Raw genomic sequence first — 15,598 nt, 5'->3', positions numbered from 1 at the left:
ATCCCCTGCCAACCTTTGCCGCAGATCGAACATGGATGCTGTTGTGCGCTGTCCTGGCAGTTCGGATCTGCGCCGGAACCGTGGAGCCGTTGAGGATAGCGCGTCGAAAATGGTTGTGGCGGTCACCTTTTACCAGCGTTTGGACCGGATTTGACGATCGGGCGGGAGAAGACGGCGATGGAAGCCGATTGGTTCGGCAAGTGATATCGGCATTTGAAAACCGGACAGTCGGGTGGGATTCCCGGTCCGGGGAAGCTAGTGAGGTCTGAACCTCACTCAGTTCCCCTGCCGTCGTAGGCGCACCAATGACTGCTTACCAAAACCTCAAGAATGCAGGACAGAACTCCCTGTCCGAGATATGAGCACGAACATTTCAACATTAGCTGTGATTAGTAGCAAAGGTCTTGGTTTGTCTCTGCTGGTATACCGCGTGACGGAACTTGTCCTGTCTATGTCAGCTGCCCTCTATGTAGTTTGGTAGATCGGATAGGTAACAACAGGGAGCGCTGCGCCTGTAATGGAGATACTCCTCGCCAAGGAGGTCGGTTACAAACTTCGGGGGTTGGGATGCCCGGATGCAGCAACGTCCAGTTCGTGGCGCGATACCTGCCCAAGGTCGTACTGCGAAAGGCAGTACGGCGAGCGCGCTAATGTGTATAGCGACACTTGGCCGGCATGTCGGCGAGTGTTCCCGTCCGCTGGGGAAAAAGAACCTGTCGTTGCTATCGGCTGCGCCAAAGGATGGCTCCAATTCTGCACCGCTTCCGCGCTGGATGCGCACCACTAAGATGACGGCGCTTACGGCCCCAGCACCTGTGAACGGTGCTGTACGCTGCACTCAACTCGATTGTTAGTAGATATATAGTACCCACAGTCGATATGACTTATTGTCACTCTAATGTATCCAATGGGTTGGACCGTATTTTCTTTATTCCCATCGAGCATTTTGCGCCGGTCCAGTCCTCGAGATCACTTCGATGCGCCTGTGGGCGGATAATCCGCACCATGAAGACCTTGTGGCTTTGCGGCCTAAGTGCCGTGGTCTACGCGCTGGACCTCCCCTTCCAAACATACCCGGACTGTCGCAATGGACTCTTGGCCCAAAACCAAGTGTGTAACAGCACAGTCTCACCCGCCCAGCGAGCAGCGGCCCTCGTCGCAGCCATGACCAACGAGGAGAAACTGCAGAACCTGGTCAGGTATGTGCGAGAATCGTTGCCCTCGGAACAACATAGCATCTAAACTATTTCCTAGCAACGCAAAAGGGGCACCGCGTATTGGCCTACCCGCTTACAACTGGTGGAGCGAGGCGCTTCACGGTGTCGCCTACGCGCCGGGGACTCAATTTAGAGAGGGTGATGGGACATTCAACTCGTCGACCTCGTTCCCCATGCCGCTCTTGATGGCTGCGGCTTTTGATGATGAACTCATTGAAAAGATCGGCACCGTCATTGGTATCGAAGGGCGCGCGTTCGGTAACGCTGGCTTCTCGGGCTTCGACTACTGGACACCCAACGTCAATCCGTTTAAGGACCCTCGTTGGGGCCGAGGTTCTGAAACGCCAGGGGAGGATATCTTGCGTGTGAAGCGGTATGCGGCCTCCATGATCCGCGGCCTTGAGGGCCCGGGACCGCAACGGCGCGTCGTATCCACTTGCAAACACTACGCGGGCAACGATTTTGAGGACTGGAATGGCACCACTAGACACGACTTCAACGCAAAGATCACGCCCCAAGATCTAGCCGAGTATTACCTAGCGCCCTTCCAGCAGTGTGCGCGGGACTCCCGGGTAGGGTCCATCATGTGCGCCTACAACGCGGTCAACGGCGTGCCGTCCTGCGCGAATTCTTATCTCCTTCAGACCATTCTTCGTGACCACTGGAACTGGACCGAGCACGACAATTACATTACTAGTGACTGCGAAGCTGTTCTGGACGTGTCGGCTAACCATCACTACGCCCCGACAAACGCGGCCGGAACGGCTATGTGCTTCGAGGCTGGTATGGACACGAGCTGCGAGTACACCTCGTCCTCGGACATTCCAGGAGCGTCGGCTCAAGGCCTTCTGAAGTGGCCCACTGTTGACAGAGCCCTACGTCGGCTGTACCAAGGCCTCGTCTGGGCGGGATACTTTGACGGCGTCGAGTCGGTGCATGCAGCGTTGGGCTGGTCTGACGTTAACAAGCCCAAGTCACAACAACTGGCATTGCAGGTGGCGGTCGACGGCATCGTTTTGCTGAAGAACGACGGCACACTTCCACTATCGGTAGATAAGAAGCGCCCTCCTAGAGTGGCTATGATTGGCTTCTGGGCTGACGCTCCTGACAAACTATCTGGGGGTTATAGTGGGACGGCGGCGTTTCTGCACTCGCCAGCGTTCGCCGCTCGACAGATGGGTTGGGACGTCAAGACTGCGTCGGGTCCGGTTTTGCAGGGTGACTCAGAAGCGGACTCGTGGACCGCCGGAGCGCTCGAGGCTGCGCAAGACGCTGATTACGTCCTGTATTTCGGTGGGTTAGACACCTCGGCAGCAGGAGAAACCAAGGACCGGATGTCGATCGACTGGCCATCGGCACAGCTGAAACTCATCAGGGCGCTCGGCGAGCTCGGAAAGCCCCTGGTCGTAATACAACTCGGCGACCAGATCGATGACACGCCACTTCTGGAGCTGAAGCAGGTGAACGCAATTTTGTGGGCCAACTGGCCGGGTCAGGACGGCGGCACGGCCGTGATGCAGCTTATTAGCGGAATTAAGAGCCCGGCCGGACGCCTCCCTGTCACGCAGTACCCAGCCAACTACGTCGACCAGGTGCCAATGACGGACATGAATCTGAGGCCGTCCGGGGCACATCCCGGCCGTACGTACAGGTGGTATCCGACACCCATCAAACCATTTGGCTTTGGCCTCCACTATACAACGTTCAAGACTGAATTTGGCACCCCTTTCCAGCGTAAGTTCCGCATCAAGGACCTCCTTAACAACTGCCGCGACACATACCCAGATACCTGCGCCCTCTCGCCGCTTCCGGTGCGCGTCTCCAATACGGGCAATCGCACATCCGACTACGTTGCTTTGGCCTTTGTGTCTAGCAAGCTCGGGCCTAAACCGTATCCTCTCAAGACGCTGGTATCTTACACGCGGCTACGCGACCTCCAGCCTGGGAAGAAGGCAACGGCGCGGTTGAAATGGACGTTGGGCAACCTCGCGCGCCATGACGAGCGCGGAAACACGGTGTTGTATCCCGGCACGTACACGCTTCTGCTTGATGAGCCGACGCAGACGACCATGGAATTCACACTGGAAGGCGAGGCCGTTGTGCTGGATGAATGGCCTAGCCCTCCAAGCTGATGTCTGACGAGCACCTCGATCCGGCCATCTATCTGCATGAAAGAATATGATGGGTTGGTGAACAAAAATCAAGGGAACAAGTGACAATCCCGTTCATCCAGCCAACTGTCACAATGCATAAACCCCACAAGGAGCAAAAAATGGGGTCAGAATAGATCCTCAACAGGAAAGAAAAAAAAGGACAGGTTACGTATAGTACATACTCATTTCCGTCTTAATAGTATTGTTTTGCATTACTAAGGACAATCACCTTTCCAAGTATAGAATCATATTATCCGGCTCCCAAGCGCAGGCCAGAAAGGCGCCTCTTTCTCTCCGTCTCCGTTCGTGTGTCACAGTCAACGCCTTCCCAGCCCTCACGCCCGCATCAACAGCATCTCTTCAGCCGGTGCTGCCAAAAAAGGACGTCGGAGAATAAACAGGATTAATTATGGGGCTGTTTTGGCAATAACTTGGTGCATCTGCACCCCGGAACTCGGGCACTGCATGGTTGATACCCAGCTCCGGATAAGGTAGTATCCCTTTCGGTTCGCTCGCCAATTCACCCGATTCGTGCGCATACCCTTTACGTCTTTGAGAACCAGCGGTTTTGACCCCAAACGCTGGCGCGGATCACCTGTCCGACTTTCTACTAAGCCGAGGTAGTACTCGGTGGAAGTTATGTTGCGCGCCTAGACATGAAGAGAGAGAGAATCGGCAGATACACTCGGCATTTGGAAAGGAATTATAAGCTTGTAATAATGTTCGCCAGATATAGGGGATCAAGAACTGCCAACGCTACTCACTTGGACAGCCACCGTCCACGTTTCCCAGGTCCTAATCGGCAGGTGGAAGTGGGTATATAACGGTTCCCATTCCCTCGACCGGTCTCTGTCCCTCTCCAGCACCGAAGGGTAGGTCCCGCAGATCCACGTACTGAAGTTGCCAGCATCCCAACACACGCCAGCATGGCTCGCCACCCTGTCCTCGGGCAACTAGCCCTCGTCATCTTCGCGCTCCTTCTGGCCATTCCGTCAACCTTTGCGGCCACGGCTGGATGCGGCAAAGCCCCTGCCCTGACCAGTGGCTCCAAAACCATAACGGTCAATGGCAGATCCCGACGCTATATGATTAGACTCCCCGATGGATACGACCAGAACCGACCGTATAAGCTGATCTTTGGCTTACACTGGCGCGATGCCGACTACATGGCAGTGGACGGCGGCACGGCGCCATACTACGGCCTGCGGGCGCTCGCCAATAACTCGGCCATCTTTGTCGCCCCGGACGGGCTGAACAGAGGCTGGGCAAACCAAGGCGGCGAGGATGTGGCATTCATCGATGCCGTCGTCAAGACGGTGCAGGACGGCCTCTGCGTCGATGAGAATCTCGTGTTCTCGCTTGGCTTCAGCTACGGCGGCGCCATGTCGTACTCGCTTGCTTGCTCGCGGCCGGATGTCTTCCGCGGAATCGCCGTCCTTTCGGGCGCGCTGCTGAGCGGCTGTAGCGGCGGGAACCAGCCTGTGGTATGGAACCTTCCCCTTCCTCCGCCCTAGACACGAGTTAGCCCCATTCTAACTCTACAGGCTTACTATGGCCAACACGGGGTCCGCGACGGCGTGCTGCCTATTGCCATGGGCAGGCAGCTCCGCGACAACTTTGTCCGCGTCAACGGCTGCACGGCCCAGAACGCTGCGGAGCCTGGACGCAACAGCAGACAGCACATTAAGACGGTCTACTCTGGCTGCACTCCGGGGTATCCAGTGCAGTTCATCGCCTTTGATGAAGACCATGTCGCGCTACCTCAAGACTCGGGCGGTGATGGTGGGCCGAATAGCTGGACGCCCCGCGAGGTCTGGGCGTTCTTTTCGCAGTTCTCTTGAGGGCTTGGGGTTGTCATACAAGTCGCTCGCTGCAGTGGTTCCTTAAGTATGAAGGGCATCGACCCTGCCCCGCCGGGACGAAGGGAGTATCGGGATACGAGGCCAAGGAAGTTTTACGCAAGATGGATAAAACTTGATGCGGTGACCGCCGGATTTTAGCTAATCCATGTTGGCGAGGGCTCGATACATGTAGGGCGAGGCGCTTGTCGCTAGGGTTGGATCGTCCAGAGAATCGCCGAGTTGATTGTATATATTAAATGCAGGGACGCTCCAATTGACACGTATTTCCACAACCAAACGGTCTCTACAAGCCATCAGGGTTTGCCTTTCTTCGCTAATTCCCACGGTGCAGTTTGTTTCTCTATACGAGCGTCTGGTTAGTCTAGGAGATCCTCTTCAATCTCCTGGGATAACCGTAACCTTTCCACATCTCCTACACACCTTCCACTCTTCCACCTTACCTTGTTTGAGGTAAAACCGAAGATGGGTATTTAGCACCTATCAGCTTCCTCAACCACAACCCCCTCTCCCCCCTGGGGATTTTCGATGTTGCCCCGCGATCACCGCCAAATCAAAATGAGGGGGTTATCACTTCTCGTACCTGATTTTCCGTCCGCCGCAAACGACCACCCGATTCAGGCGTCAAGTGACTCAGCGGCTCTTTACGACCAGATACCTCACATTCCAGGAGCTGCAGCTGTACTGCGCCTGGCAAGCTCGCAAACCTCGTCCACCTATTCCGCAAAGAGAAATCAAGCCGCAAACCTGTTTGCCACATGTCTGCGATCGAGAGTTATCGGCTTGGGTTCCTGCCAACCATGCAGGCAACGTCCAGGAACTGCAGCGCGGGAGCATTTTCAAAGTCGTCTCTTGGAATCTGGACGCGTTCACTTTTGGCCCCAAGGCTCGTGGTTTCGCAGCCATGTCATATATAGGAAGTTTGTTTGGAGATGTACCAGGTCACCTGGTGTTGATGCTTCAGGAGGTCTGTCCCGAATCGCTGCAAGCCATACTCGAACATCCCATGGGTGCAGCGAAATTTCGTCATCTCCAACGTGGTACCCCCAGAATCCGTCAACAAGCACATTCCCGGCAAGTCAATTGTGCTCGTGGCACCTTCTGGGAAGCTACGAGTTGCTTCACACTTTCTCCTTGTCCCAAGGACGTTGCCAATATCACGCTGTTTTCGGGCTCCGTTTGTTACCGAAATGGCTCTCGTGGTCGACTTGGCCCTCGACTCGGGCAGGTCGAGTTCCGCAAACGAAGCGGTCCAGCTCTGCACGACGCACCTCGAGTCACTCTGGGACGGGAGACCTTATCGGCTCAGCCAGCTGGCCTTGATTTCATCACTGCTGAAGGGAAAGTGGGCCGGCAACCAGAATCGTCAGCCACATTGTTGGAGGCGACATGAACGCCGTTGACCGGCCAGAGCACGACTACCACAAGGCTCCTAACGTGGATCTGAAAGATGTCTGGGAAGACGAGCCTGCTCCCCCGATCCCGGTGCTGAAACCGTTCCAAAAAGACACCACCTACGGGTAGAGCTAGAGGGAATACCTGGGGATACCATTCCGCTAAAGTGCAAGGCCGGAAACGTATGGATAAGTTCTTCTATACTAGATTTCTCGAGACATTTCCAGTGCTTGAAGCGCAAGATGTCGCCGCCAGGGCAGGGCGGCTCGGCATAGAGTCCAAAACTAAGTGGAAGCTTGGGGACGCGAATCGGCCAACGGGGTAAAATACGTATCGGACCGTGTAGTCAAATTGATGCAAGATGGGAAATACCCAGCTATGGCGAATGAACCATTGACCCGGACGACATTGGAGACTTGGATCAGCGACCAGTCCGGGATTGTAGTTGGTATAGAGATACTCTAACGGGGTGGGCTTGTAGTGTTTACCTCTTGGCTGGTATTACGGAATTGGCATGGCTGTGATGGGCCAGGAGTGGCGGTACTTGAACGACGGAGCGGTCGAGTGCCTAGAAAGTGTACCAATATACGGTAGGAGAGGAAGTTACGACTTTTAGAATCAAGAATATCCACTCTGCCAGCATGTGGGTGTCACTCTGATTCGGGCCAACGGTAGGGGCATGAGGTAATAGGTTAATGAGGGCTGCAAATCGATCAGCTCTGGACATAAGGCGTAGTGCGAAGAAAACGTGAGAAAACGCTGCTTCGTCGCGTTTGAGAACCGTCTTTCTTACGTTGTTGCAGCGTGATCGCGCTCAGGTGTACACTTGGGGAGCTTACCGCTCCTTGTAGCACTCAGGAACCCAGTATATAGGCTCTATTAGCTGGTTCTCATATATACTCAAGTTGTCTTTCTTCACCGTCGTAGATAGACTCTTCAGGATTCAATTTCAACAAGTGCACTTCCGTTAGCCTCTGATAAGCTTCTGCATGCGTGATAGAAGAACACATCTCGCAACTGTGTGAACTACAGCGCTGACCGTGGGTCACCCAAGAAGCACCTCATGTCACAACAAAGATGAAAATGACTTTTGATGTGATCTAACCCTGACACAACTCTGAAGAAACATTATTTTATCGAACCGATGATTATATCCGAGCAATTGCCGATAATGCATGTCTCCCTCGAACGTTGGGCCTCGCATTCCCAATTTTCCCTCGGATCTGTGTCAGCCACAGCCGCTTTGTAGGGCCATAGCAGGCAGCAGTCTGATTGGTGTGTGCTGAATCATCTCATATCAACCAACGCGCGATTCCCGACCTACAAAAACTTTCGTCTTTTCCCCCTCAACCTCAATCTTGCTCGCGGGGCAGGCGCCAGAACAGCTAGAGCCCAATGCAATCGACGGCGAGCAGGCCGCGTCATCATAATCTGGTCGGCAATGATGTCTACTAACGGGACTGTGGGCGTCGATGCCATGCCGACCGCGCGCGGTCTCGACGCGTGGACGATCATGCCAGTCACCATCATCACGGTCGTAATCGCCGTGTTCCTCGCCCACGCACTCGGCCCTCGCGTCGAACCACGCGAGCCGCCGCTCTTAAAGCCTCGAATCCCCTTTATCGGGCACATTATCGGACTGATGCGCCACCAGGCCAATTACCATACCATCCTGAGACGGTCGTCGGGCAAACCCATCGCCACGCTGCCGATGCTCACAGGGAAGATGTATGCCGTCTGGGATCCGCACCTGATCGCCTCGGCGCTGCGAAATAAATCCCTATCGACCACGCCGCACGCCATAGCCATCGCACCCATATTGACGCAGATCGGGAACGACACAGCCGACTTCCTCCGCGGGCCCCAGGGCGGCCCGTTCATGGAGCGGTTCGTACACCACGTCATCCCGACCAGCTTCAAGGGCGAGAACATCCAACAGCTGAACAAGACGGCGCTGGCGGGCCTGGCCTCGCAGCTGAGCGACCTGGGCCGCGAGGGCGCCGGCGCGCGGGTGCCCAACACGTGGCTGTGGCTGCGCGGGCTCATCACCGCCGCGACGAGCAGGGCGCTGTACGGCACGCACGACCCGCTGGGGGGCAACGCGGCCGTGGAGGACGCGCTGTGGGCCTTCGAGCGGAACCTCCTGAAGCTGACGCTCAACCTCCCGGCGGCCCTGACGCCCGAGGGCGACCGCGCCCGCAGGACCCTCGCCGCGGCCCTAGCGCCCTACTACGCCGCGCGGCACGACGAGCACCCCTCGACCTCGGCCTTTGTGCGCGGCCGCACGGCCGAGCTGCGCGACGTCGGCTTCCCCGTCGACGACATCGCGCGCCTCGAGACGATGCTGCCGTTCGCGGCGCTGGCCAACACGGTGCCGCTGCTGTTCTGGCTGATTTGCTTTGTCTTCTCCCGGCCGGAGCTGGCGGCGGAACTGCGACGCGAGGTGGAGGGGCTGGTCGAGAAGCGTGAGGGGGACGTGGTCACGCTGCTGACCGGGGCGGTCGTCGAGGAGCGCTGTCCGCGCCTGATGAGCTGCTACCGCGAGACGCTGCGGCGGACGGTGCACCAAGTGAGCACGCGCACGGCCGTGCAGGACACGATGCTCAGCGACAAGAGCGGAAGGCAGTATCTGATCAAGGCCGGGAGCGTGGTGCAGATGTCGATGGGCACGTCCCACGTGCTGGACGAGTACTGGGGCTCCGATGTGGACGAGTTCAAGCCGGGCCGGTTCGTCAGTGGGAAAGGAGAGAGTGAGGACGGGCCTGGGAGTGCTAAGGCAATGCGAGCTGCTTTCCTGCCGTTTGGAGGCGGGACCCATCTCTGTCCGGGACGTCATTTTGCCTTTGCCGAGATGATGGCCGTCATAGCGACGCTGCTGCTTGGGTATGAGATCGAACCCCTGGAAGGGCCGGAGTGGAAGCTGCCAGTTTTCGCGACGCGCTCGCTGATTGATGCCGTTGCGAAGCCTGCCAACCAGGGCGAGGGATTTGGCGTGAAGATCAGGAGACGCCCGGGATGGGAAGAGACGCGGTGGGCATATGAGGTGTAGGCGTAGTTAGTAGTAATGACCGTCTCGCGAGAGTTATCTTTACTTACCAGTACTGCTACGAGAACGGGTGTGCGACATTCGACAGAATGCTGATAGCATCCTCCGCTATGAGCATGAATTTATCTAGATACACATACCGTTTATAAACGTGTTGGCTACTTATCATACTAAGCTCGTCTTCGAGGAGTACGAGCTATAGTTCTCTAATGTTGAGCGGTAAGTACAATCCCCGCACAATTTGAGAACTGCTATCACGAACTAGAAACACCCTTCCAGAAGGGGGATGATTATCATTCCTGGACATTAGCGCCCTGGTGCTGGCGGGGCGTGGGATTATGATACCGGGCCGGGGAATACAATGGTCGGTATACAGGTGATATCCTCACGCTGATGCCTAAGTGGATGCCATGATAATGTAATTCAGGTTCCTCTTGCTTAGCGCAGGGCACAACGTCAAGAGGCGGCCGGCACAGTTATAGCGACCAATTGGTCACCATCAAGCAGCTAGTCCAGTGAGGGACCAACCTCCACGCCGTAGATCATTCGTTGCTACCTTTCTTAATTATTAATGAGTCTGTAAATGACGCGGATGGAGGCTCATCTGACACATCTACCGCGTACGGTTCCACCAGGGCAAACTGCGCATCATCCTATAAGTCGACAAATGGTAACGTAGTATACATGCCGCACCTAGCAAAAGACGAGATAATCAGTTTGGACAACTAGTCTAGACGAGCATCTAAGGATGTATACCACATCTAGAATCCGGGCCTCTAGCGCTCACCTTTTATCCATGCCATGCTCACCGGTGCACTGTGGAACTCGCTCTCGTCAGGCATGGTCAGTTACGGCCTTGCAAGCATGTGGTGGGCATTCTGAGGACGCGATACGATTAGCTCCCGCCCAAACCTGGAGGGCTACCAAGACATGGTACGGTACACCTACCTGCTTCTCGGTCAGCCAGTCAATGTGAACGCACGATGCCGTTCATTTCACTGCCGAAATTCAACGTCACCTTCAATCCATCACCTGCACGGAAACAAATACGGTCTCAGGACTCTTGAACCACTGTATGACGTGGAGAAAACTGCCTTTGCCGCTCTGAACGTTATGTGCAACTACATGATGCGTGACATCGGGAATGGTCACGACTGGCACAGCTCCCCACTCCACATGGCTGATCGTTGAGGAGATCTCGTTTCCCGGCGTATCATCTGGAGGCTAGCCTAGTATCTCACTGTGATTCGCTCAACTGCCCGATTATCATGAACTGGGTTATTTTCAATATTTTCTTTTTTTATCTGGCGAGTTATTTATTGTGATGGTTATGATCTTGCTCGCAAACCATATTGGTATGAGGCGAGTTGATTGCTTGTTTTTTTTTAGCCCAGAGAAGGGCAGTGAAGGGACGTGTTCTCATCAAAAAAGGATGTGGCAGCGCGCTACTGGCTATCATTTACTTAACTGGGATACTCAAGGCCCTGCGTGTATTTCTCCTTCCAGTTCTCCACTAGTGCCCTCCTACGCCACTCAGGCTGCTATACTTCCTCCAGAATCGGAACCCTGTGTCTTCAAGCAGTGTTTTTGAACTCGAGCCAATAAATTTTCTCCCAGATTATCGGCCGTTCCTGTGACTCCATTGAGGCCGCCACTTAGCCTCGAAGCAGACCGGTCGCAAACCGTCAGCTCAGTGTAAATCGTTCCTCAAAACAGTTACCAGCCCGAGGTGACCCTACAAGTACCCCACAAGGCTTTTCTCCCTCGTCCCAGGCTATGCAAAACAGTACGCATACTGATGCCCATTGTTAGTCAAACCTACCCAATCCCAACCTTCCCCACAAAGCTAGGATCCGAGTACCTTGTGTTCGACAGTGAATGCCTGGACGCGAGATACGAGGTGGGCGCGTGGTGTTGCCTTGGGTCCCAAACCCCAAATCCCAGTTGTCCAATAAAAAGTTAAAGTAACACCAGTTACCTGTTTGCGATCGTCGGTGAGAGCGTCGATCCGCCGCATCAACCAGACGATCTATCGACTTGACGCGTTGCCCTTGTCAAAGGCCGTCAAGGCCATCGTTTGGACAGCAAAGAAACAGACGCAGTTCAGCCCTATCCTCAAAATTCAGCCGGGGATGTCCACTCAGAAATTGGGACCCAGTGATCAACCCAAGATCGCCGGCCAGAGCACAGTGCATGGCTTCCACGCCCTACTTCTTAGTCAAATGATATCCACGACCGTCCGTCAGACGATGAAGACAATTCGTCCGACGTCCGCTGTGGGGGAAATGAGCCTCATAGGGGCAGTTAAGAGTGGCGGGACAGATTGAGCATAAGAAGGGGATGTTGGGCAGTCCAAGTGGTCGAGGTTTTTACCCTCCATTCAGATCCGGACGTCGTGCCCCTAGGCAATAAAGCATCCTTTGAGCAAATAATCTGCCTTTACGGAACAGCAAGGTGAGCAATGGAAACTCCCCAAGACAGACTAACGTGAGGGTTGGCTAACCATCCCGGGAACTAATACTAATAGCCGCAAACAACCCACAACATCTCTCAACATGCGCTTCCTCGCCCCGGTTAGCATCGTACTGCTCGCAGTGCAGGGCTCGTCCGCCGCGCCCGGCGAGGCGCACAAGGAGCGCGACGCCGTGCAGGCGGCCGTGGTCGACGCGGCCGAGGCGCGAGGCGACGAGTCGCTCGCGGCGCTGGGGAAGCGGCAGTGCGTCGACAACGGGTGCCGGTGCGACAGCCGGGGGCGGCAGTTCCGCTCGTGCGGCAACTGCGTCTGGACCGACACGGGCTCGTGGGTCATCACGGCCAAGCGCGACGCCACGCACGTCTACGAGTGCGCCCCCGACGGCAGCTGCTGCGACTATGGCTTCGCCAACGACTGCGGCGGCTCCGGCGCCCGCTGCTACTTGCAGTAAAGCTGGGTGTCGTGCGCCGCTGCCGTCCTGATTTGGGTTCTTCTCTCTGTGCGAGCAAGGGTACGGGGATCTGGGATACATTTGGGATACCTTACATGCTTGGGGATGAAGGGTGGAAAGGGTCTTATATATTGGCCATTCATTTCTTGGTTGGTGCTCGGCACCTACATATGTTGCCGGGGGGGATTGTGTGACATCAAGAAATCGCGTACACAAGCCGCTTGGTAGTAGTATTTTAGGACAACAAGCCTCAGGCTAGAGTTCGCAAACATTGCGCGTTTTTACCTGCTCGAGTTCCCGCTATTACCTTGTTCTTCTCGTACATTTTATAAGGGTAGGGATAATAATTATGGCTCACAGGACACATGGACATGAGAGCAAGAGCCGCCAGGTGCGTACCTTACTTATTAGTGAGTATTACACAATCACACACCAATGACCCACAGCAATTTATTGGGTGCCGCGAACGAGTTTGGCGCGGTTACTACATAAACAGGATCTCGAGAAGACAACCCTCTAACTTGTTGCTCTCTCTCCTTTCCCCCTCACTGACCACTGCACCCAGCTTCAAGTCCCACAATCTGCACCATTCATCCTTTCAAGCGCCATAAATGACATAGATCTCACCGGACGTGTCGCTGGACACGAACAGACGTCCCTTGTTGTCAAAGGCCAATCCGACCGGGCGGAAGCAGTTGCTGGGGCAGCTGCCGATGTTGCTGTTCTCCATGACGGGGATCTGGGCCGTCGTGCTGGTAACGTCTGCTACCGGCTGGCCGTTCCGGAAGTCAACGCGCATGACGCGGTAGCCATCGGCCGGGTTGCGGTTCCTAGTAGTAGTGACCGTCGCGGTTAGAAAAACCATGGTTCCCGGGAGGAAAAGAAGGGGGGGGGGGGGGGAATGTTGTTCGTGTGCGAGTCAGGGGTATGATGACTTACCAGCTGCCGTGGAACGCAATGTACGCCGCCGTGCTGTTGGCGTTAAACTTGATGTCGAGCGGGGCCGTATGAGCGTGGAAGTGCAGGCGGCCAGTCATGCGGTTGTTGCACTCGTCGGCGGCGACGTTGGGGACGCCGTCGGGCTTGAACAGGCTGCCGACCAGCAGGCCGTTGATGCCCACGTTCTGCGGGTCCCAGGCGGGCACGCACGACGGATAGCCATAGTTCAGGCCCTTGTAGCGGTTGGCCGTGTCATTCAGCACGCCGTGGTAGCTCAGCCGCTCGGCCGGGTTGTTGGTGTGGATGTCCCGGCCGTTCAGGCGCAGGTCATCCATCTGGTTCTCGACGGACCACTTTATAAGGAGTTAGTTGATAGGTGCTATATTTAGCTCCGGAAGAAAGGAAAAAAAAAAAAAAAGAAAAAAAAAAAGAAGAAGAAGGGGAAAAAACATACAACACCGCCATAGTTGGCATCCTCGGTCAGGCCGACAATGTTGCGGAGACCCCAGGCCAGGACCTCACCGCCCGTATTGTATTGGTGGGTGCTCTGCATGCCCTGGCTAATGCTAAAGGTCTTGATCATGCTGCGTCCAGAGGACTGCTGGGTAGTGCTGGTGTCGATGTTGTTGTTGGAGCCTCGAGCCACCAGAATCGTATCCGGGCTCCATTTAGAGGTTGCGATGGCCCGGGTCGGGTGGGTTCCCTGGTTGGACATACCCGTCACGATTTGCCTGCCTTGACCGACCTGGCCAGTGCTGGCATCGTAGGAGTATGCGGTGACGCTGGCAAGGTTGGAGGTGAAGAGCGTCTTGCCGTCGGCGCTGATAGCGATGCCGTGGTTGGTCTAGACGCGCCACGGCCATTTAGTCTAGGACTCTTGGCAGTCGAGCCAGTTATCATCGAGACATAGTGCTGGCTTACCGATCCGCTGACGATCTGAGTGTTGGACTGCGCGCAGACGATATCCCCCTGGTCCTGTAGGACCAGACGCCTGACGCCCTGGCTGCCGCCCTCAGCCACCAAGAGATTGCCTGCCGAGTCAACGGTGATGTGTCGCGGCTGTCGCAACCCGGTCGCAAGAACGCTGTACCTATATCCAGAGCCCATTCTCGGCTGATACCGGCCGCTGACGCCGGCGCATGACTGAGCGGCGGCCTCGGGGACGAACATGGACGTCAGGGCGACGACGCCCGCGAGCGTGCTGAGGTGACCCATGGTGCTGAGCAGAGGTCAATGTGCTGAACGCGTTGCTGACGCTTGACTCTGAAGATCGCAGCTCCACACTAACATTCCACAGGATACAAGACGGCTCGGCAGCAGCCGAGGCACCACGGGCGGGAGGAGCCTCCCCTCTTATCCGACTCCTGCGGCGTTAGATGGGACATCTACCGGCCACGAACACGCAATTTGGTTACTTTGCCCCAACCCCGGTCCTCATCATCGTCGTCGCCACCACGGCCCGTCGACGAAAGCGGGCAAGGGAGCGGGGGTCCATCATCCGGGTTACCTTGGACTCGTCCAGGGGCATTCAACCGGATCGGCTCCCGGCTGCCAGTGAAGGGCCGCCAAGATCGGGGGTATTAAAGGGCCCGTCGTCGATTGGACGTCCGCACCGCACATGCTTGTTTGTTAAAGTAGCATCCAATCATCAATGTCAAGCAGTTGTCGGAAAAGCCGGCTTGATGAGCCCTGCCGGGTGCTATCGTGGTTCGCGCGTCGTGGAAGTATATATCCGCGTAATATAGGGGATGTCAAATTGCTCTTTATCAATTACTGCACTGTTGCATCATTCCGGGAGGTACTTTACGTTGCTCTGCATCGGTCTCTCAGCCATGTGGCAGATCGAAGGTCAGATATGCTCTAGTCGACGGGACACTCCGAGCTATCCCCTTGCGCCACCATCTACCATACAGCCCCGTCGAGATGTCGCGAAGCACACTAAACAAGCCCCGGTTGGCTCGGCAGGCTAGAGCGTCTTACTAATATGACGGGCATTGAAGCATATCGAGTAATGTGATGGTCGACAGTTCATTCCTGTACTGTCATTCGTTCCTAATCAATCCCT

General features: G+C 55.8%; 5 protein-coding genes across 5 annotated transcripts; 4 read left to right on the top strand and 1 right to left on the bottom strand.

The window, feature by feature from the left end:
• Nucleotides 1-1,005: 1,005 nt before the first annotated feature.
• MFIFM68171_07312 (uncharacterized protein) lies at nucleotides 1,006-3,349 on the top strand (the record flags this gene model as incomplete). The annotated part of the gene is made up of 2 exons (XM_071062732.1): nucleotides 1,006-1,199; nucleotides 1,255-3,349. 2 exons carry the CDS (start codon nucleotides 1,006-1,008, stop codon nucleotides 3,347-3,349), a joined length of 2,289 nt encoding a protein of 762 aa, XP_070918833.1.
• A 947-nt stretch (nucleotides 3,350-4,296) lies between these two features.
• MFIFM68171_07311 (uncharacterized protein) lies at nucleotides 4,297-5,211 on the top strand (the record flags this gene model as incomplete). Its single annotated transcript, XM_071062731.1, has 2 exons — nucleotides 4,297-4,854; nucleotides 4,915-5,211. 2 exons carry the CDS (start codon nucleotides 4,297-4,299, stop codon nucleotides 5,209-5,211), a joined length of 855 nt encoding a protein of 284 aa, XP_070918832.1.
• Nucleotides 5,212-8,068: 2,857 nt separating this feature from the next.
• MFIFM68171_07310 (uncharacterized protein) lies at nucleotides 8,069-9,673 on the top strand (the record flags this gene model as incomplete). The annotated part of the gene is made up of 1 exon (XM_071062730.1): nucleotides 8,069-9,673. One exon carries the CDS (start codon nucleotides 8,069-8,071, stop codon nucleotides 9,671-9,673), a length of 1,605 nt encoding a protein of 534 aa, XP_070918831.1.
• A 2,552-nt stretch (nucleotides 9,674-12,225) lies between these two features.
• MFIFM68171_07309 (uncharacterized protein) lies at nucleotides 12,226-12,594 on the top strand (the record flags this gene model as incomplete). The annotated part of the gene is made up of 1 exon (XM_071062729.1): nucleotides 12,226-12,594. The coding sequence occupies one exon, from the start codon at nucleotides 12,226-12,228 to the stop codon at nucleotides 12,592-12,594; it is 369 nt and encodes a 122-aa protein (XP_070918830.1).
• Nucleotides 12,595-13,192: 598 nt separating this feature from the next.
• MFIFM68171_07308 (Soluble quino protein glucose/sorbosone dehydrogenase) lies at nucleotides 13,193-14,748 on the bottom strand (the record flags this gene model as incomplete). The annotated part of the gene is made up of 4 exons (XM_071062728.1): nucleotides 13,193-13,424; nucleotides 13,534-13,886; nucleotides 13,988-14,377; nucleotides 14,455-14,748. The coding sequence occupies 4 exons, from the start codon at nucleotides 14,746-14,748 to the stop codon at nucleotides 13,193-13,195; spliced, it is 1,269 nt and encodes a 422-aa protein (XP_070918829.1).
• Nucleotides 14,749-15,598: the final 850 nt, after the last annotated feature.

Source organism: Madurella fahalii (assembly GCF_045866475.1).
Source record: "Madurella fahalii IFM 68171 DNA, scaffold_4, whole genome shotgun sequence".
Classification (NCBI taxonomy): domain Eukaryota; kingdom Fungi; phylum Ascomycota; class Sordariomycetes; order Sordariales; genus Madurella; species Madurella fahalii.
This window is presented reverse-complemented; position numbering and strand designations above follow the sequence as displayed.